The sequence below is a fragment of the Leptopilina heterotoma genome, unplaced genomic scaffold (genome assembly GCF_015476425.1).
Source record: "Leptopilina heterotoma isolate Lh14 unplaced genomic scaffold, ASM1547642v1 Lhet_160, whole genome shotgun sequence".
Lineage (NCBI taxonomy): Eukaryota > Metazoa > Arthropoda > Insecta > Hymenoptera > Figitidae > Leptopilina > Leptopilina heterotoma.
The window spans coordinates 503,760-525,284 of NW_025110875.1; the positions used below are offsets into that span (position 1 = coordinate 503,760).

General features: G+C 27.8%; 2 protein-coding genes across 5 annotated transcripts; one reads left to right on the plus strand and one right to left on the minus strand.

Annotated features, from left to right (window-relative positions):
• Nucleotides 1-508: 508 nt before the first annotated feature.
• LOC122498838 lies at nt 509-7,056 on the plus strand. 4 transcript variants are annotated; one of them, XM_043606799.1, is made up of 4 exons: nt 509-3,510; nt 3,816-4,003; nt 6,593-6,787; nt 7,027-7,056. In XM_043606799.1, exon 1 carries the CDS (start codon nt 1,016-1,018, stop codon nt 2,480-2,482), a length of 1,467 nt encoding a protein of 488 aa, XP_043462734.1. In that variant the 5' UTR covers nt 509-1,015; the 3' UTR covers nt 2,483-3,510; nt 3,816-4,003; nt 6,593-6,787; nt 7,027-7,056. The 4 variants fall into 2 exon arrangements, with proteins under 4 accessions (XP_043462734.1, XP_043462736.1, XP_043462733.1 ...); XM_043606798.1 differs by lacking the exons at nt 6,593-6,787; nt 7,027-7,056 and having other exon boundaries at nt 3,816-4,979.
• Nucleotides 7,057-19,208: 12,152 nt separating this feature from the next.
• Nucleotides 19,209-20,524, minus strand: LOC122498846. Its single transcript, XM_043606812.1, has 3 exons — nt 20,430-20,524; nt 20,096-20,278; nt 19,209-19,799 (listed from the first exon to the last, which is right to left on the minus strand). Exons 2-3 carry the CDS (start codon nt 20,263-20,265, stop codon nt 19,550-19,552), a joined length of 420 nt encoding a protein of 139 aa, XP_043462747.1. The 5' UTR covers nt 20,266-20,278; nt 20,430-20,524; the 3' UTR covers nt 19,209-19,549.
• Nucleotides 20,525-21,525: the final 1,001 nt, after the last annotated feature.

A 21,525-nucleotide genomic window follows, 5' to 3' on the forward strand; every position in this document is an offset into this window, starting at 1 on the left:
TGCAATTTTTGCTTTTGCAGACGAAAGTACTTCCAACATCATTTGTGTGGACAAATTGATGTTTTATTGTAAAGAAATAAGCTGTGAAAGGTCAAATTGCAGAGATTACATGAAATCATTTTTTTAATTTTGGGAAAAGAACAAAAGAATAGATGTAAATGCGGCTCCAGCAGGTGTCGCGTTTCAAATGTTGAACACTGAAACAAGTATATCTTTTTTAATACAAATTTATTTATATTTCTTTTTTGTTTAAATTATTATTAAATATATCTAATATTACTTTTTTAATTTTCAAAACTTTCATCTTACAGTTATTAATATACAGTGAAATTTCTGATTTGTATATGACATAGGAAACATTGCTATATATATAATTATTTCACTGCAATGGTTTACATTATTGACAAAAAGAATTAAAATTATCTTACCTTGCTGTTTAAACCAAAATGATCACCACATGCACTTTATCTTTATTGTGAACTTGTGAAAATATGTAAGCGATATGAGCTATAAGCAAGCTAACCTCACAGTTGCAATATATGCTGCGCGTATATGCTGCGCGTTTGTTATGTGAAATGTGAATTTACAATAAGCGATATGTTTCTTTACACGCACGACAGGTTAAATAATCACCCGATTGTAAAATAACACAAAAACGATGTATTATTGCAATCTTACAATACATTTACATCAAAATGTAAATTTACTACGTCGGACGTGAAGCAAATTATTTCCAATGTCCCACTTGGTAAAATTACAAGATCTGAGTTAAATAACATTATAGGACGTCATAAAGTTACACAAAGTTGTGTAGAATTGCACTTGTAGGTTATATCACTACGTGTAGCAACGTAAATTTATCACATCAGACGTTGTAGTTTTGCAGAGTAAAATTACACGACGTGTGTTATAAAGCAATGTCCTTTTTATTACAGTGTAAAACAGTTTTATGAAAGTGATGAGAATAGTAGACTGCTCCCTGGAATGAAGGATTTCTTATCTATAAAAAAAGAAGATGGAACCCGTGAGCATGTACAAAAAAAGGTTAATTCTGGTCAATTTGTCAGAACTGTATTCTAAATTTAAGCAAGAGAACGAGAATGTTAAAATTGGGTTTTCACGCTTTGCACAATTGAGACCTCGGCATTGTGTTCTAGCTGGAAGAAGTGGTACTCACACGGTTTGTGTCTGTGTCTACCATGAAAATGTGAAATTGATGCTGGATGCAATAAATATTGAAAAAATAATGGAATTGTCGAATTTAAAATTAAAAGACTACCATGATTGTTTAAAGGTTTTAATGTGTAGTGAAGTTACAACAGAATGCAATTTTAACGAGTGTTCAAATTGCCCTGGTGTAGAAATATTAAAAAAGCATTTAATGGATCTGCCAGATAAGGACTGCGTTGAAGAAATTCGATTTCAGCATTGGCAAAACACAGACAGGACCACTTTAGTTACAGAAGTAGCAAACGTAGACGATTTTGTGGACAGGCTTTGTGAAAAAATTGTTGACCTTAAAACACACGATTTTTATGCAAAAAGTCAAACATTATTTCCAAAAAATTTAAAAAGCAATTTAAATGAAGGAGATTTTTTAATAATGTCTGATTTCGCAGAGAACTATGCTTACGTTATTCAAAATGCAACTCAAGCGGCGCATTGGAATAACGATCAAACATCCATATTCACTGTCATTGTTAATTATAAATTTGAAAACGAAATAAAACATATTAGTATGGCAATAATTTCTGATAATTTACAGCATGACACAGTTGCGGTTTATGTTTATCAGCAAATAATTATTGCCTATCTCAAAGAACATTTCAGTCCAAAATTCATTCATTATTTTACCGATGGAGCATCGCAACATTTTAAAAATAAATACAATTTCATTAATCTTCTTCATCATAAAGAAGATTTTAACATTTCAGCAGACTGGAATTTCCATGCAACTGCACATGGAAAAGGTCCGTGCGATGGAATCGGAGGAAATTTAAAGCGTTTGGCAGCAAGAGCTAGTTTGCAACGTTCTTCTGAAAATCAAATTTTAAATGCTCCAGCCTTATACGAATGGGCAAAAATTAATTTAAAGGATACTGTAATATTCTTTAGTTCTAAGGAAGATCATGTCCAGATGACGCAGACTTTAGCTGAAAGGTTTAAAGAAGCAAAAACCATTCCTGGAACACTAGAGTACCATTCATTTTCTCCAAATGGAAATGGTCAATTGTGTTTAAAACGAATCTCTGATGATACAGAATTTCAACTTTTTCCAAAAAACAAAAATAACTTAAAAAGGAAAAATCAAAACATTCGAGAAAAATGTCAAAAAAAGTATCATCAAAAAAGACTAAAAAGTAAAAAAAAATTAGACTCTATCCCATACACTTTCTATACAATGTTGGTGCACCAGTTAGCATCCATCTTGAATTTTCCCCCACCGAACTTAAATAGCCTTATAACACGTACATTTTCTTAACCAATTAGCAATTCGCCAACGCCTCTTCTTACGGACTACAAAGTATCCCCCCGCATCTATATGCCATGTCCCTATATTTCTTACGTCCATGGTCTGACCTATAAAGAAATTGGGATTTTGCAAATATTTTTCTAACATTATAATTTATCTTCGATTTAAATTTAACGAAAGTGTCTTTCTTCATTTTCGAAATAATATGATTTTAAAAAGTGCCCTTTTAAGATACGAAGCCTCAATTAACCTTTTTGGATAAAAATTTTTAAAATTATTATTTCGAAAACGAAGAAAAACACCTTCGTCAATCATGTAATTCCGATGTATTGTTGAAGAGTTATAAAATATTTAGTTACCCCGAGTATACTCGTGGTTAACCGTTTTGGTACAGTAAATTTACCCCGAGTTAACTCGGGACAAACCGCAGAGAGGTTAAATATAGTTTCTAAAGAAATTTCTCTTTTCTTAAATTAAAATTATTGTTCAAAAAATATTTTAGTTTCTTTCGGACGCATGAAGTTTGTCTACTAATTACTTGAAAAGCTGTCACCTCAAAACTACTTTAATTACATCTTTCCTTTTCGCAGAAGCAGTTATCAGCACAAGTTCGTTTTCTTTTATACGCAGCATTACTTTAAATTTTTTTAGAAATTTCATTTCGATTTCTATACATATTTTTAGTTATTTTTAAACTAAGGTAATATTTAAACAAGGAAATATTATTTCAAATACCACTTTAAATCTAAATAATCTTTCTTCTACACTAACTTGTAATTGTTTTGTAAAGCAAATTATTCTTAATTTAGTACAATAAAAAAATACACTAAATAATAAATATTTTATTGCAGCACCTTACTGATAATGAAAACTTTATCACTGATAGCTATAATAGGGTTAGTTCAATTGAGTAGTGGAAATCATGAATTCCTCATTAACGTTGGTGTTTTAAAAAAATTACTTAGTTTAGAAGCAGATTTGATTGACAGACTTCTTGATGAAATTGTACACCAACAACAACATTTGAATTCAATAAGGTAAAAACTTTTAAATAAGTGTACAAAATGTTCTAAATTCTAAAACTCAATTAAATCAATTTTATTTTTCTCTTTATGTTGATTCCATATGGAAATATTTGGCAAAAATATTACGGTATAGAAACTCCACATTTTCATATATATTTTCCTTACAATTCCTCTCTAATTTATGGAATTCAATTACGGTTATAAATTACGGAATGTACCAGGGAAAAGATATTCATGCTTTTCTCATTGTGTATTCCTCGAAAAAATTCTAATTTGATTTTAAAATTCATTAACGGTATAACTATTATTTTTTCTAGCAACGATGAAGTATACGCACAGGAACTAGAAGGTTTTTCATATGAAGCAAATGAACATTCAATATCTACTAAAATGACAATTAGTATGTTAATTGATTTAGAAAATTTGTGGCCTGAAATTGATAACTATGTGAAACAGACTACGATCAAAATTGGTCTAGATGAAGTTACGTCTTTAGAGACAACATGTGAGTCTGATGACTACGAATACGATATTTTTGAGAACTCGGCACTACAGTTATGCAAATGAACGATTTCACTATCTGCAAATATTGAAAAGCATTTAAGATGTCGATTCGTTGATCATGGAAATCCAATTTTGAAAATATCACCATTTTAAGAGGAAGATGTGTATTTATATCCTTTCATTGTAAATTACCACAATCTTCTTTCAGATTCAGAAACAGAAATGGACTAAGAAGAAAGTTAGAATTATTTAAAAATAATAATTTTTGTTATTTTTTAAACCGAAAAACTGTCAAAAAACACCGTTTTTCGAACAACTTTATTTAAACTACTCCCATTTTATTATTTTTTCATAAAAATTAATAATTCTGATTTGAACGATAACTACAATCCTACTGAACTTAAATCTTTTTGCATTTCTGAGTTTTCTAATCTGAAAAACACACACACAGCTTGCATCAGTTCTTCTAGCAGGGCTGGAAAATTGTTAAATTTTAAACAACAGAATATGTTTAAATTTAATAAAACGACGCTTTCTATATAGTTAGGGTGTCTTTGTTGAACTAAAAGAGACTTAGATCAGTAGCATCTACAGAGATTGTAAAAAAAATTCTACCTATAAAAAGCTAAATTTTCAGGGATGTAAAGTGGTATGAACCCTGAAATTATTTAACTAATGTTTAACATAATAAAGATAATAAACTATAATTTCTATTTGTGAAATACTTACCTAAAACAAAATTTTGAACATTCTCATGTATATAGAGTTATGTAGTATGCAAGAAAAAAATTATTTTTCTTAGTGACATTATTTCTAACTTGTTTTCATCTAAGATTATTCACATTAATATTATGATAAGAGTTAAATTTTCGATATTTTCACCAATGTGTCATTTCTGTAGTAGTTCGATAAATAAAAAAGTAGTTAAAAAAAAAAAAGTAAAAAAAAAAAAAAGTAGTTCGATAATAAAAGTTTGATAAATCAAGGCCAAATTTTTGACATATTATATATGTAGGTTATTTCTAGTAAACATTATACATTTTTCTAAACTAAGTTCAATGCTGATTTTCATTTAGAAAATATTCAGTTTTTAAAATTCACAAGAAAATTTTCGGTAATAAACCTGATACGATGCCCTTTTTTATTTGATATCAATGACAAATTTTAGGCAAAAATTGTTTAAATCATTTAAATTTATATGTAATTCACTGAATTAAATAATCATATATAATGTTAAAAATAATTATTTTACCAAATATATATTCTTTCTATTCAAAAATCAATAAAATTCATTAGAATTCATATAAAAATTCTATTGAATCGTTCTAAAATTTCACTGGAATTTATAATTATAGAATGATTCTAGTGAAATTCTTTAGAACTTTTTCAGCTGGGCATACTTTCATTTTTACGCGGGATGTTAAAAGATTATAAATAAATTATATAATTTATTTGTTGCAAACATAAATCAGGTTTCACATCTTTTGTTAGTTTTTAAGAGCTTAAAAATGTATGTGTTACAAATCGATAATCATATTTATTTGTACACGTGTTTTAAAATATGATATATGACAATCGTTTTCCATGAGCAAAGAGTTGTAAATTTAATTATTCAACGACTTCCAAATAATCTGAAGGTTAATATTATTTTTCACGTATAAGAATCATGTAATGTTGTAAAATTCATCAACGTAATATATATATGTCACCGTCTCTCAATTTAAAACATCTTTTTTATATAAAATGTAATTATTTTTTTGAACATCATTATGCATTTCGTCATCCCAAAACAAATAAGAATATTTTCTTAAAGTATTGAAATTTTTTATAAAGGTCAAAAATACATTAGGCGAAATAAAATGTTTGACCCTGTATGTTTTTGTATCACTCTTCACCTTACAATTTAAAATCCAAAAATAATGTTATCATTGATTTTAGTTAATTCTAGTTTTAACTAGTGAAAAGCCGTAAAAAATTGGAAATTCAGTAAATTTTAGTTTTCCCTAAAGTGCATTTAGTGAATTCTTTAAAATCCTACTAAAATTCCTCAAATTTCTTCAGATATCCTTAAATTTCTTTCAAACTTTATAAAAAGTTTTAAGTTTCTTCAAAATTTCTATAAGTTTTACATGTGTTTTACATGGGTCAAAACGACCTGAAAACGTGTGTTTTTTTAATAATTTTTTTTCATTAAATAAATAAATTTTTTTATTTGAACACTTTGGTATCTGAAAGTACACTATTAAATAAGTAAGATATAAAATTTTTGATAAAAAATATTAAAAATCAGAAATTATCTGAAAGAATTGTTCTTTTATTTATATTTGACAAATAGCCAAAAAGTTGATTTTAAAAAATATGGCATAGAAAAACACATTATAACACTCTTTGGTAACGTGCAGTTCAATGATTAGTCAAGTTCATTATCAGTTTTTAATAATTTTCAATACAATAGAAACACATGTCACCTTTAATTGGTGGGGAGGAAATTTTTTTTTGTGTAAACTTAAGAAATCTATGTTTCCCTTAAATTATACACTTGTATAAATATAATGGGTTTTAAGTTTTAAATACTTTCATTCTTTTCCAGACATAACAAATGATAAATAATATAGTTTAGCAGCAAAAAAAAGAAAAGAGCAGTAAAATGATTTTTAATATGAAATTTATAATTTTTTTAATAATCTGCATATGTTTTATAAATGCATTGCCAATTAGAAACAGAATTTTGATAATAAATGGTAATCTTTATATCTTAATACCCAGAAAAGCGATTCTTTATAAGGTAAGTTCCAAAATTAATATAAAAATTGCTTTTCCAATCCTTTTTTAAATTTCAAGTTTTTAAGAACTTTATTTATTGTTGACAATCAAACTTAATTTTTAATGTAAAGAATTTAGTTTCTAATTTTTAAAAATTTATTGCTTATGTTTTAAAAATTTATTATTCAATTTAACAACATACCTGTAATAAGTATATTAAAAAAATTTTTTAATTAAATAATTTAATTTTTCTGTTTTCAGCCGAGAATGGGATGAAGAAAGTGAAAAATAGGATAAAAAATTGTTAGAATAAAAATTTTTTATTATATAATTATAATTTTTGTTTTAATGTTAAGTCGTTAAATTAAATTTGTATAGTTTTTTTATAATTAGTTTATTCTAACTTTAATGTAATGTACAAAAAATGCATTATAATATTTATGTGAGAATAAATTATTTATATTTATTTAGAATAAAAACTTTTGTCATTATGAATATAATTTTACTAATTTTATTAAAGTTTATTGCTGTAAAAAAATAAAATAGATAAAAATTTATTTATTTAAATTATTTTCAAAAATACAACTATTTTGAATTGAAAAGCATTTTATAAAAATAAAAATTATTTGTAAATAAATAAATTTTGTAAATTAAAATTATTTTATAAAAATAAAAATGATTGTAAATAAATTATATATATATTGTGAATTAAAATTATAAAATTCATAAATGTTTTTCCATGTAGAAATTATACAATATTCATATAATATTCAAAGCATTTAATTATTTATTTAATAAAATGAAGCTATTCTTCTAATCAGTAATATCCAATATAATAATATTACTCTATTTACAATTCGTTGAAATAGAAAAATTAAAATAATGAAATAGATGCCTTATGTCACAAATTAAAAAAGTTTAAATAACATTTTAATAATTTATTACGGAATATAATAAACTATTTATACGACACGTAATAGAGAAACGATAAATATTCTATAAATTTAAATGCTAAAGGGATAATAAAAATTATTTTTCTAAACATATTTTACAAATTATATTCTTTAACTATAAATAAAATAATAAATAAATTAAAATTAAAATCATTACAAACGAAATTAAAAGTATATACCTGATTAAGAAACATAAGAAACTCTACACACCAAATTTTTTAAAAATCAAGCAAAGAAAATTTCAGTTATTTTTCGAAAATAATACTTTTTTGAAAAAAACAATTTTGGGAAATATCATTTTTTTAACATTTGTGTTTATTAACTTAAGTGTAATTATTAAACTATTATAACCATCTTATCGAATATATAAAAACACATTTTTTAGACCAATAAGACCGATGTAAATAATTAGAAGTCTGACTGAAAATGACTTTTACTACTTGAGTTGCTTTTATTTGTTTTTATTTCGTTAGTAGTAGAAATTATTCTCCAACAAAATAATTGATTAAAAATAATTTAAAAATTTTTAATTTAAATTAACTATAAATAATAAGCGTTAAACTTAAATAACTTTGCTTTATTTATAAGTTAATGTGCTCGATCTGCTGCAAGTATGTCTAAAGTTTGGTTGTTATATATTCATTTTTGTAAGAAAAATTTATAAACTAAATTTGACGCTTTAAAGAAAATTTAAAAAATTTTTTGTTATTGATTCTTGAAAAATAGTTGCAAAAAATATAGGCATTGTATCAGGTGTTGAAGGTTGTATATTTTTACTATCGATTACTGAAAAATCAATTAATATTGATTTCAAAATTAAGTTCAAACTTATTCCTTTCAGAAAAGAAAAGCTAAAGAATTTTTTTTAGAAATTTGTGATTTTAAATTTATTATATGATTCTCCATAAAATTATGTTCAATTAAAACTAACCTCTAATACTTGATTTCTTTTCGTTACTTTCATTTTCTTTAGTATAGTAAGAATAAATATTCATCAGACGTTTCTCTGTATTACTTTTTTGTTCTTTTTTGTAAAAAACATTTTTAGTCAGATCTAAAGGTAAAGGGCCCTATATCGTAAAACACTGTCCCAATTAAAGATACACTATAATTTATTGATTAAAAAAAAGCTTTTATCAATACTTACTAATATTTTCTCATGTTATTTTAAGTGTATTCAACCATACTGGTATTACTGCAGAATTTAATTAATGCATCGAAAAAACTTATTTTTTGAATAAACACAATTCCGGTTTTTAATTAGAATATCGTGTTAAGTATGCACTAACCAGAATTTTTTTTAGTATTCTAATCAGTAAATTATAGTGAATTATATAATTCGAAACAGTTTGTCTCGTAATAGGGCCCTTTATCTTATTAAAAGTACAAAATCCTTATTAATAATAGGGTGCTTTACTATTAATATTTTTAAACATATTTGTAAAAATATTTATCAAACAAATAGATAAAGATTCCATAAAATTTAATCATTGAAATAAGTAATAAAAGGAATTTAAAAATATGGGAAATTAGAAAAAATAAATTTGCTAGATAATAGATGTAGAATAGGATTTGGCTTACTTAAATTATAGACTTTATTTGACAATCGATTATTACAGACATATATTTATATAATAAAATTCAATCCAACAAAACATTCTTCAGAAACTTATCCACGTTCCAAATATTGCTTTTCTCTGTAAAGCTTTTATAAAATAATGTGGAAAATTTATATTAATTGACACATTTATTTAATTAGTTTACTTACATTCAATGTTATTGAAATAAGAATGTCAAAAATAATTTACTTTATAATTAATTACCAAAAAATACAAATTATATACATCGCAATGGTATTCTTACTTTTATTTCTTAATAGATAGATAATCAAATGTTTCGTTTGCAAGAAAAATCGATATTCTTTAACTACTTTTAAAATAATATTTAACTTTGATGAAGGTTACGTGTAGTAATTATTATTGACAATCTTCATGCACAAAACAAGATTTTTTTTATCATTTACTTTAAGGAAGATCAATTTCACAAAATAATATTAAAGTTTTCATTTGACAAAATACAGATAAGATTTTCTTGTGTTTGAAAAAAGTTTAAACAATTTACCGTCTTGTATTGTTGCAGTGCAACTTTTTTGACATAAAGTTTCAGATCTTAATTTGAGAATCTAAAGAAACACTGTACTTTTCTGCTAATGAAATTGATCAAAATTTCTGCTAGAAGAAGGATTATAGCCAAAGTGTATCCAATGGTTAGCACGTAGAAGAGAACCAATAGCAATTTTTCTTTTTCAATTATATCTAGAGTTGATCCAACTTCCTTTTTTTCTAGGTTGTAGTCATAGAAAAGTAGTTTTTGCAATAAACCGTTATCAAAGGCTTTCAAGATTATTTCGTTAAAACGATCTTTAAAAGGTGAATGAGTCCTTGCAATCCAAGTTTTAGGAAAATACGCAATAGACTCCTGTATTATTTTGATTCTCAATTTTTGAGTTTGAATGTTAGGTATTTTTTCACCAGTTTCAGCGTCAGTCAATATACAAGTAACGTTTCCATTCTTGAGCAAGTATTGTAAACAATCGTAGTTCAATCCATTACCAGGTATGACAACCGATTTGAATGCTAGTTTTCGAACATGAACGAGAGGACTGTTTAACATTGTCTCATTTATGAAGGGGTCAATCATTGGCGTCAATGACGAGTTTACCAGTTCCTCGAGAGTTGAAATTTGAGGTGCTTCTCGGAAATTAATGTCCAAAATCACTGAGAACACGTAACCAGAGTAGACCATGCAGCTCAACATGAAGGCACCAAAAACTATTCTCTCTGCTAATTTTCTTGGTTCGTTGACTACAGACATTCCCATTATGATTTGACTGATGCTGAACGTGTTCCAAGTGCTTCTTTCAAATCGCAGCAACAAAGCTGCAATTCTAATGGCAGCAATAGCAACAGTTGTAGCAACTATCATGTAAATCAATTCCTCAGAGACTTCAACACCTCGAGTTTTACTTCTTACAATTGGAATTATTGCCTTTGCTGTACTATACATCAAAATACGCATTGGTATACTATTAATAGTATTATTCACTTCTTCTAATATCAGAGTATCTAACGTCATTTCTGCCTTTACTTTATCTAGATAATGATTATTCAATCTTCTACGGGAGACTAGAATTGTAATTTCACAACGGATTGATTGCGAAATACACATAATGAATTTTTGTATTTCATTTAATCTTTTTCTCGAAATTTGACCATTGTTGGCAGGTAACATTAATTTTATATGTTGTCCGTGGAGGTTTAATAGTTTGTTTGGAAACCATTTTGTTCGTGGATTAACTTTCTGTTTTGTATATTTCTTTGCAAAAAGATTGATTCTGTGAATAGTGGTCATATTCGCTGTTTGCCATGTTTGATTTTGAACCAAATTTTCCAGTACCGAAATGTCTAGCATATCAGCGTGCCACAATGATTTTAGCATGTCCTCGTAAGAATAAGCCTTTCTTTGGTTACAGAAGTTGATTAAGCACTTAGGGAACGAATGTCCATAGGAGAGATTCCATAGTTTATCAAATACAGCTTTCAAATGAAGACCAATATCCTTCCTTGATTCATTGAGAATAAAAATAAACAGTGTAGTTCTTCTGGGAATTTGTAGATGTAATGAAAAGTATTTTTTCAAATCAGTTGGTGCATCATGTAATTGTATGCTCAATGATGGAAAGTTGTTAGAAACATCACGAATAAGTTGTGCGTTGGCATCGGATACTGCATTTGCAAGGAATTGATCATCAATTATAAACATTACCTGGTGGAGTTTTGATTTTTCCGTAAGGTGTCTTATTAATCCAAAAGTGTAATTGCTCCTTCCTGCCACACCGAGAAAAATTACACTAAAAAGTGCAAGACCAAATGTCATCCCGAAGAACTTTATCATTTTTTCAATCCTTTAACGAAAAATTAACTGTTCCGTTTGTGAAAGGAATCAACTCTTCTTGTAGTTTTACAAAAAAGATGTTGTAGGTTTGATATTTTCTTGTTGTTTGACATTGTTGAAGGGCAGATTCGTCTATTTAAGTTTTCACATACTTGTACATACAGGGTCTATAATGCCTACAATTATTAGTCGTTTATGCTAAAAGGTAATAAAAATTGCTTTTTTTAAACTTTATGTTTTCGACTTTTTTTTATAATGTTTGAAAATTCATGGTTGTTTAACTTTTACAATCTTATTCTTCAACATACTCGATTTTTACGATCATTTATTATTATTTTTAAAAAATAGGCAACCATCTTCTTTTATTCTGTCTAAAGCAATCTATATTTTTTATGGGCATATCTCTAGAACCTTTAACTTTCATGTCCCTCGCATAATTATATTTTGATAATTTCAATAACTTTTTACTTTATTCTTGTTGGAAATATTAGAGCTTGATAAGATAAATCAGTTCTAACAGGTTTTACATTAATTTATTAAATGAATAAATAATTATTCCACTTTGAATTTTCCCTATGAAAATTAATAATTTGTTAATTGTGAAAAAATTTATAAGCTTTTAAAAGTTGTCCCTCACTTTTAACCTTTTCTGATCGTAATCGACATATTTATCATTTTTCATTAATAAGGCAATTCGCATATTAAAATATGACTAATGGGAAATAAATGTTCATGTATTAGAATTATTTTGAGACACAGTAAGTTGATGTGCTTCGTGTCTTCAAAAAAGTCTAGTAATTTAACTAATAGAAAACACGTGCGTACAACATTTTAAAACGACCGTAATTGGAGTGATACTCCACGAGAATCATATAAAAGTATTTGAAAAGTACTTGCATAAAAAAATTTAAATAATTTACGATAAGATTTAAAAATTTTTCAAATAAAATTTCATTTTTAGCAATTTACGTATGGATCAATTTTTTTCAAATTTTTTTGCAAGAAACTAGCACTAAATTAACAATTTTTAAGCCTTGTCCAATTTTGGGAAACGATGGGGTCTATTTATTTTGAAACTTTAAATTTTTATATACGCAGTGGTGCCCAAATGCCTAACTTGCCATTTGACAAAATTACACAAATTTTTCACAGAAAATGTGTTTTCAGACTGAGTCTCTCCAAACTTAACCTTCTTTCCGTGGAAAATTGTGATTTGGTCAAATGGCAAGTTAAGCCTACCGTTTTCACTGCGTATATAAAAATAAAAAATTTCAAAATAAATAGGTCCCATTGTTTGCCCACAATCGAACAAGGCTTAAAAATTGTTAATTTAGTGCTAGTTTCTTACAAAAAATGTTGAAAAAAATTGATCGATACATACATTGTTCAAAAAGAAATTTTATTTTAAAATTTTTTAAATCTTATCGTAAATTATTTAAAATATTGTTATTAAAAACTACGTGTGAAAACAAAAATTTTCATTATAAGAACGTCCAATTTGATCAATTTTTGACCGAGTTATAAGTATTTAAAAAAAATTTACGTAAAAAACGTTATTTTTCAAAAATCTGTATCTCCTGAACCGCTTTATGAAAAAATTTGAAAAAAATCAAGGTAGCTCATTTCAAAGAGTACTAAAAGAAAAAAAATATTTAAATAAGTTTGAGATGCAAAAGCAAAATGATTTCCGACTTGGCGTGGAATGCCCCATATTGTATAAATAGAAATATCACATAGCACAACATAATACAGTAAGGCTATGGTAAGCTTATTGTTATGGCTTGTAAGGTTACAAAGTAAACCTGAAGTAAAATTATGGTGAACTAAAAAGTTCCGCCATGACAGTAACGTTACACGTAAAGGTTGTAGTAAGGTTACAAGTAATGGTTGTAGTAACGTTACACGTAGAGGTTGTAGTAACGTTACAAGTAATGATTGAGGTAAGGTTACAAGTAATGGTTGAGGTAAGGTTACAAGTAAAGGTTGAGGTAAGGTTACAAGTAAAGGTTGAGGTAAGCTTTAATGGTAGGGCTGTGGTAATGTTACTGTCAAGCTGTAAGGTTGATGTAAGGTTGTGGTAAGGTTGATACATAATATCAATATTAATAAAGTAATTTACAATATAATTAAAAAATAAATATTTAATAAAAAAATTACGTTTGATTCCCTCACATTATTTTGAAACTTAAAATTCCACAGAAAATCTTTAAAACAAATTTTGGAGGACTGGGGGCCGTCCATATATTACGTAACGCTAATTTTTGAAAATTTTGACCCCCCCCCCCCGCCCCCCATGTAACACGCTGTTACATACATTAGCGCCATTTTTTTAACTTATCGTAACAAATAGCTTGACCCCCCCCTCCCCCCAAAAAGTGTTACGTAATATATGGACGATCCCTGGGATTCGAACCCGGGATCGACTCGCATGAACCTAACATCCTAACTAACTGAGCTAAGTGGGGAACTGACAAAGAAAAAATCAATATTGCTTTTAAGGTGAACGAAGAAGATGACTAACTCTTTAAAAGCAATATTGATTTTTTCTTTGTCAGTTCCCCACTTAGCTCAGTTAGTTAGGATGTTAGGTTCAAGCGAGTCGATCCCGGGTTCGAATCCCAGTCCTCCAAAATTTGTTTTAAAGATTTTCTGTGGAATTTTAAGTTTCAAAATAATGTGAGGGAATCAAACGTAATTTTTTTATTAAATATTTATTTTTTAATTATATTGTAAATTACTTTATTAATATTGATATTATGTATCAACCTTACCACAACCTTACATCAACCTTACAGCTTGACAGTAACCTTACCACAGCCTTACTATTAAAGCTTACCTCAACCTTTACTTGTAACTTTACCTCAACCTTTACTTGTAACCTTACCTCAACCTTTACTTGTAACTTTACCTCAACCTTTACCTGTAACCTTACCTCAACCTTTACTAGTAACCTTACCTCAACCATTACTTGTAACCTTACCTCAATCATTATTTGTAACGTTACTACAACCTCTACGTGTAACGTTACTACAACCTTTACGTGTAACGTTACTGTCATGGCGGAACTTTTCAGTTCACCATAATTTTACTTCAGGTTTACTTTGTAACCTTACAAGCCATACCAATAAGCTTACCATAGCCTTACTATATTATGTTGTGCTATGTGGATCCATGAAGAAACGCGGTTGCAAAATGGTAAATGCAAAAGCAACAAAAGTAATGTAATGACAGGCGGCAAGACGTCTGTTTCAACCATTTGCCATTAGAGGGCAGAAGCATGCAGGGAGCGTAAAGGCTTAGCTGTCAAAATGATTCGCATTACATTACTCTGGCCTTTCCTATTTTGCAACCGCGCTTCTTCAAGGATTAAAAAAATATTTTGGATTTAGGTAATTAAGAAGATTTGTGTCATTGGTTCGGATTCAGATTTTGCAAAAAGTGCTTGTGTGCAGAGAAAAACTCGTTCGAAAATGATTGTTTACCAATTTCACGTCATTTAAACCAGGCAGTGCCGTATTTGTTGGGTGATAGCGGTTTGTCAAATATAATATAGAAATTTCAGAGACCGTCGAACACCGTTAAGGAAGATTAATTTCGAAAAATAATATTAACCTTTTTCATTTGACCAATTACAGATAACATTTTCTTTTGTTTGAAAAAATTTTAAACAATTTACCGTCTTGTATTGTTGCAGTGCAACTTTTTTAACATAAAGTTTCAGATCTTAATTTGAGAATCTAAAGAAACACTGTGCTTTGCTGATAATAAAATTGATTAACATTTCTGCTAAAAGAAGGAGTATGGCCAAAGTGTATCCAATGGTTAGCACGTAGAAGAGAACCAATAGCAATTTTTCTTTTCCAATTATATCTAGAGTTGATCCAACTTCCTTTTTTTCTAGGTTGTAGTCATAGAAAAGTAGTTTTTGCAATAAACCGTTATCGAAGGCTTTCAAGATTATTTCGTTAAAACGATCTTTAAAAGGTGAATGAGTCCTTGCAATCCAAGTTTTAGGAAAATACGCAATAGACTCCTGTATTATTTTGATTCTCAATTTTTGAGTTTGAATGTTAAGTATTTTTTCACCAGTTTCAGCGTCAGTCAATATACAAGTAACGTTTCCATTCTTAAGCAAGTATTGTAAACAATCGTAGTTCAATCCATTACCAGGTATGACAACCGATTTGAATGCTAGTTTTCGAACATGAACGAGAGGACTGTTTAACATTGTCTCATTTATGAAAGCAGTTGTCATTGGCGTCAATGACGAGTTTACCAGTTCTTCGAGAGTTGAAATTTGAGGTGCTTCTCGGAAATTGATGTCCAAAATCACTAAGAACACGTAACCAGAATAGACCATGCAGCTCAACATGAAGGCACCAAAAATTATTCTCTCTGCTAATTTTCTTGGTTCGTTGACTACGGACATTCCCATTATGATTTGACTGATGCTGAACGTGTTCCAAGTGCTTCTTTCAAATCGCATCAACAAAGCTGCAATTTTAATGGCAGCAATAGCAATAGTTGTAGCAACTATCATGTAAATCAATTCCTCAGAGACTTCAACACCTCGAGTTTTACTTCTTACAATTGGAATTATTGCCTTTGCTGTACTATACATCAAAATACGCATTGGTATACTATTAATAGTATTATTCACTTCTTCTAATATCAGAGTATCTAACGTCATTTCTGCTTTTAGTTTTTCTAGATAAAATTCATCCAATATTCTACCAGTGGTTAGAATTGTAATTCTACAACGGATTGATTGCGCAATGTACAAAATGAATTTTTGTATTTCAATTTGTCTTTTTTCGCGAACTTTGCCATTGTAGGTAGGTAACATTAATTTTATATGTTGTCCGTGGAGGTTTAATAGTTTGTTTGGAAACCATTTTGTTCGTGGCTTAACTTTCTGTTTTGTATATTTCTTTGCAAAAAGATTGATTCTGTGAATAGTGGTCACATTCGCTGTTTGCCATGTTTGATTTTGAACCAAATTTTCCAGTACCGAAATGTCTAGCATATCAGCGTGCCACAATGATTTTAGCATGCTCTCGTAAGAATAAGGCTTTCTTTGATTACAGTAGTAGATTAAGCACTTGGGGAACGAATGTCCATAGGAGAGTTTCCATAGTTTATCAAATACAGCTTTCAAATGAAGACCAATATCCTTCCTTGATTCATTGAGAATGAAAATAAACAGTGTCGTTCTTCTGGGAATTTGTAGATGTAATGAAAAGTATTTTTTCAAATCAGTTGGTGCATCATGTAATTGTATGCTCAATGATGGAAAGTTATTAGAAACATCACGAATAAGTTGTGCGTTGGCATCGGATACTGCATTTGCAAGGAATTGATCATCAATTATAAACATTACCTGGTGGAGTTTTGATTTTTCCTTAAGGTGTCTTATTAATCCAAAAGTGTAATTGCTCCTTCCTGCCACGCCCAGAAAAATTACACTAAAGAGTACAAGTCCAAATGTCATTCCCAAGAACTTCATCATTGTTTTAATCCTTAAACGAAAAATTAACTGTTCCGTTTGTAAGAGGAATCAACTCTTCTTGTAGTCTTGCAAGAAAGATGTTGCAGGTTTGATATTTTCTTGTTGTTTGACATTGTTGAAGGGCAGATTCGTCTATTTAAGTCTAAACATACTTGTAGAAAGCCTTCAATACTCACAATTATTAGTCATTTGATGCTGAAAGATAGTAATAATTGCTTTTTTTATAATTATTTTTATATTTTTTCATACAATATTTGAAAGTTTACAATTGTTTATCATTTACAATCAGATAAGTTTGTTATATTTCAACATAATGGCTTTCTACGATAGTGTGTTATTGTTAGTTTTGAGAAATAGACAAACATATTCTTTCACCTTATCCAAAAGCAATCTACCTTTTTTACAATTAAATTTGAGATTTTTCTTTCATTTCTTCAGTGCAGATAGTATCATTTTAAAGGTAAAATTGTAAAGGTAGGAGAATTTTCAAGTTCGCTATTCTGTATATATATAGAAATTGTGTTATCACCAGGGCAACTGTAAGAAATACAAACAATTTAAGCGGGATCTTGAATATTTTGAAATATTAATTAATAAGTTTTCTTTATTAATTCGACGCTAGATTCTTTATTTTCCTCTTTCAATAAAACAATTTATGAACAAGACTTCATTGTTGAGAATACAAAATGGCACAGGCACTACACTTCCAATTTCAAACTGACATTAAATATAGAACAGAAACAAGTAATATCCCAGTAAAAAGTAAGGAATTAATAATAATTCGAAATTTTTAATTCTTTTGAATTCCGTTTCTGACCAATTCTTTTTATTTTCATTTGAAGAAGCCGAAAAGAAGCTAAGTTTATTCTTTTGAATATTGTTTTATTATTTTAAGCAGAAAAAAAATTTGTCGATCCGAAGATTTGAGCCCTCAAGTTTCATTGCCGAAGACAAACAGCTTGTCCGCTCAGCTGTTTAAACTGTACTATGACTACAGAAACTTCAAAGGAATTAAAAAATTACAAAATATTAAAACATAATAGACAGAAATTGAATTTACCGAGTATCACAAAGTATTTCGGAATTCACAAAAATTCAAAAATGAAAGAAATATTAAAACGGAATTGATTGAAATTCACTTTGAAGAAATCTTTGCCTCAAAAAGGAATACATAGGAATTGGACAGAAACGGAATTTAACAAAATTGATAATTTAACATTTTCTGTAAAAAGTTAAAAGTGTTCAATTCTACTGAATTCCTTACTTCTTACTGGAATGAGTCATAATTACACGCAGCAATAAGAGTTTCGAGCGACGGCTAAAAATATGAAGAAACCTTACAAAAGTTCATATAAATTAATAACAAAATCCCCAAACATAGAAAAAATAATCTAAGTTTTCTAAATTGCAACAATAAGTATAAATAAGTGACACATGTTTGTAAGGGTTTTCGAGGCCGCTGATTACGAGTATGATGTTAAATTGACAATTTAACAGTTGACAGCTGTCAATTTAACTATCAACTTCTCTAAAAAGTGATCTTTTTTATTTATAAAAAAAGACAGCAGTAAGTTTTTCGAGGTCGCTGATTAAGAATGAATAAATCTTTAAAGAATTAACCGTAAACCATAAATGAATCAATAATAAATCATTAATTAATCCCCGATGAATCATTAACGAATCAACAATGAGTCATTAATGCATCAACTATGATTCAACAATGAATTAATATCAACTGATAAAAAACTACTTACATTTAATTGTAATGTATATTTTATAATGATTATATAATAAGGAAGCTCTTAAAGTAAAATATCCTTATTAATGTGAATAATCTTAAATGAAAACAAGTTAGAAATTATGTCACTAAGAAAAATATTTTTTTTCTTGCATACTACATAACTCTATATACATGAGAATGTTCAAAATTTTGTTTTAGGTAAGTATTTCACAAATAGAAATTATATTTTATTATCTTTATTATCTTTAACATTAGTTAAATAATTTCAGGGTTCATACCACTTTACATCCCTGAAAATTTAGCTTTTTATAGGTAGAATTTTTTTTACAATCTCTGTAGATGCTACTGATCTAAGTCTCTTTTAGTTCAACAAAGACACTCTAACTATATAGAAAGCGTCGTTTTATTAAATTTAAACATATTCTGTTATTTAAAATTTAACAATTTTCTAGCCCTGCTAGAAGAACTGATGCAAGCTGTGTGTGTGTTTTTCAGATTAGAATTTACAATGAAAGGATATAAATACACATCTTCCTCTTAAAATGGTGATATTTTCAGAATTGGATTTCCATGATCAACGAATCGACATCTTAAATGCTTTTCAATATTTGCAGATAGTGAAATCGTTCAATTGCATAACTGTAGTGCCGAGTTCTCAAAAATATCGTATTCGTAGTCATCAGACTCACATGTTGTCTCTAAAGACGTAACTTCATCTTTACCAATTTTGATCGTAGTCTGTTTCGCATAGTTATCAATTTCAGGCCACAAATTTTCTAAATCAGTTAACATACTAATTGTCATTTTAGTAGATATTGAATGTTCATTTGCTTCATATGAAAAACCTTCTAGTTCCTGTGCGTATACTTCATCGTTGCTAGAAAAAATAATAGTTATACCGTTAATGAATTTTAAAATCAAATTAGAATTTTTTCGAGGAATACACAATGAAAAAAGCATGAATATGTTTTCCCTGGTACATTCCGTAATTTATAACCGTAATTGAATTCCATAAATTAGAGAGGAATTGTAAGGAAAATATATATGAAAATGTGGAGTTTCTATACCGTAATATTTTTGACAAATATTTCCATACGGAATCAACATAAAGAGAAAAATAAAATTGAGTTTTAGAATTAAGAACATTTTGTACACTTATTTAAAAGTTTTTACCTGATTGATTTCAAATGTTGTTGGTGTGCAATTTCATTAAGAAGTCTGTCAATCAAATCTGCTTCTAAACTAAGTAATTTTTTTAAAACACCAACGTTAATGAGGAATTCATGATTTCCACTACTCAATTGAACTAACCCTATTATAACTATCAGTGATAAAATTTTCATTGTCAGTAAGGTGCTGTAATAAAATATTTATTATTAAGTGTATTTTTTTATTGTACTAAATTAAGAATAATTTGCTTTACAAAACAATTACAAGTTAGTGTAGAAGAAAGATTATTTAGATTTAAAGTGGTATTTGAAATAATATTTCCTTGTTTAAATATTACCTTAGTTTAAAAATAACTAAAAATATGTATAGAAATCGAAATGAAATTTCTAAAAAAATTTAAAGTGTAATGTTTTGCTTAGAAAAGAAAACGAACTTGTGCTGATAACTGCTTCTGCGAAAAGGAAAGATGTAATTAAAGTAGTTTTGAGGTGACAGCTTTTCAAGTAATTAGTAGATAAACTTCATGCGTCAGAAAGAAACTAAAATATTTTTTGAACAATAATTTTAATTTAAGAAGAAAGAAATTTCTTTTGAAACTATATTTAAAGAGTATAAAGAATTATATTAAATACACTTTATAAAACATGATTTTAATTAAATTTAGAATTAATTATTTAATTATACGATATATGTATTTTTCAGATAAAAAATTGCATTTGAAGAAGAAAAATTAAACAATATTCACAAATCAAAATTTTAGGCCTTCCTAAGACCTCTCAAAATAGGGGCAAAACTGATAACGGCTTGAAAACCTCGAATTTAAATAAATAAATTGAAGAGGAAAATAATTATAAATCTACCCTAGTCAGGTTGTTTTAAATAATAATTAATAACTAAAAATATCAATCAATTAATTTATTGATAATTGATTTATGACTGACGATGGAATACCAATTAGTCTAATTGTTTAATAAATAAATATTACAGAAGACGATTGGTGGGTGGCAGCTCGCACTATATAGATATATAGTGGTAGGCCTATGCATGTTAGATATGATAACAACCGTGAGACTTTCTTTTTCTTATTTTCAAGAACTGTGTTTTTCTTTAAACAAATTAATTTTCTTATCTAATAAAATTATAATATAATATAATATACGTCGCGGGGACGTGACAGTTATTACTTCTAGAAAAAAAGTTTGAAAAAAATATAGGCATTGTATCAGGTGCTGAAGGTTGCTTATTTTTTACTATTGATTACTGAAAAATCAATTAATATTGATTTCAAAATTACTTCAAACCTATTTCTTTATGAAAAGAAAAACTAAAGAATTTTGTTTAAGAATTTGTGTTTTTAAATTTATTATGATTCACCATAAAATTATGTTCAATTAAAACCAACCTCTAAAATACTTGATTTCTTTTCGTTACTT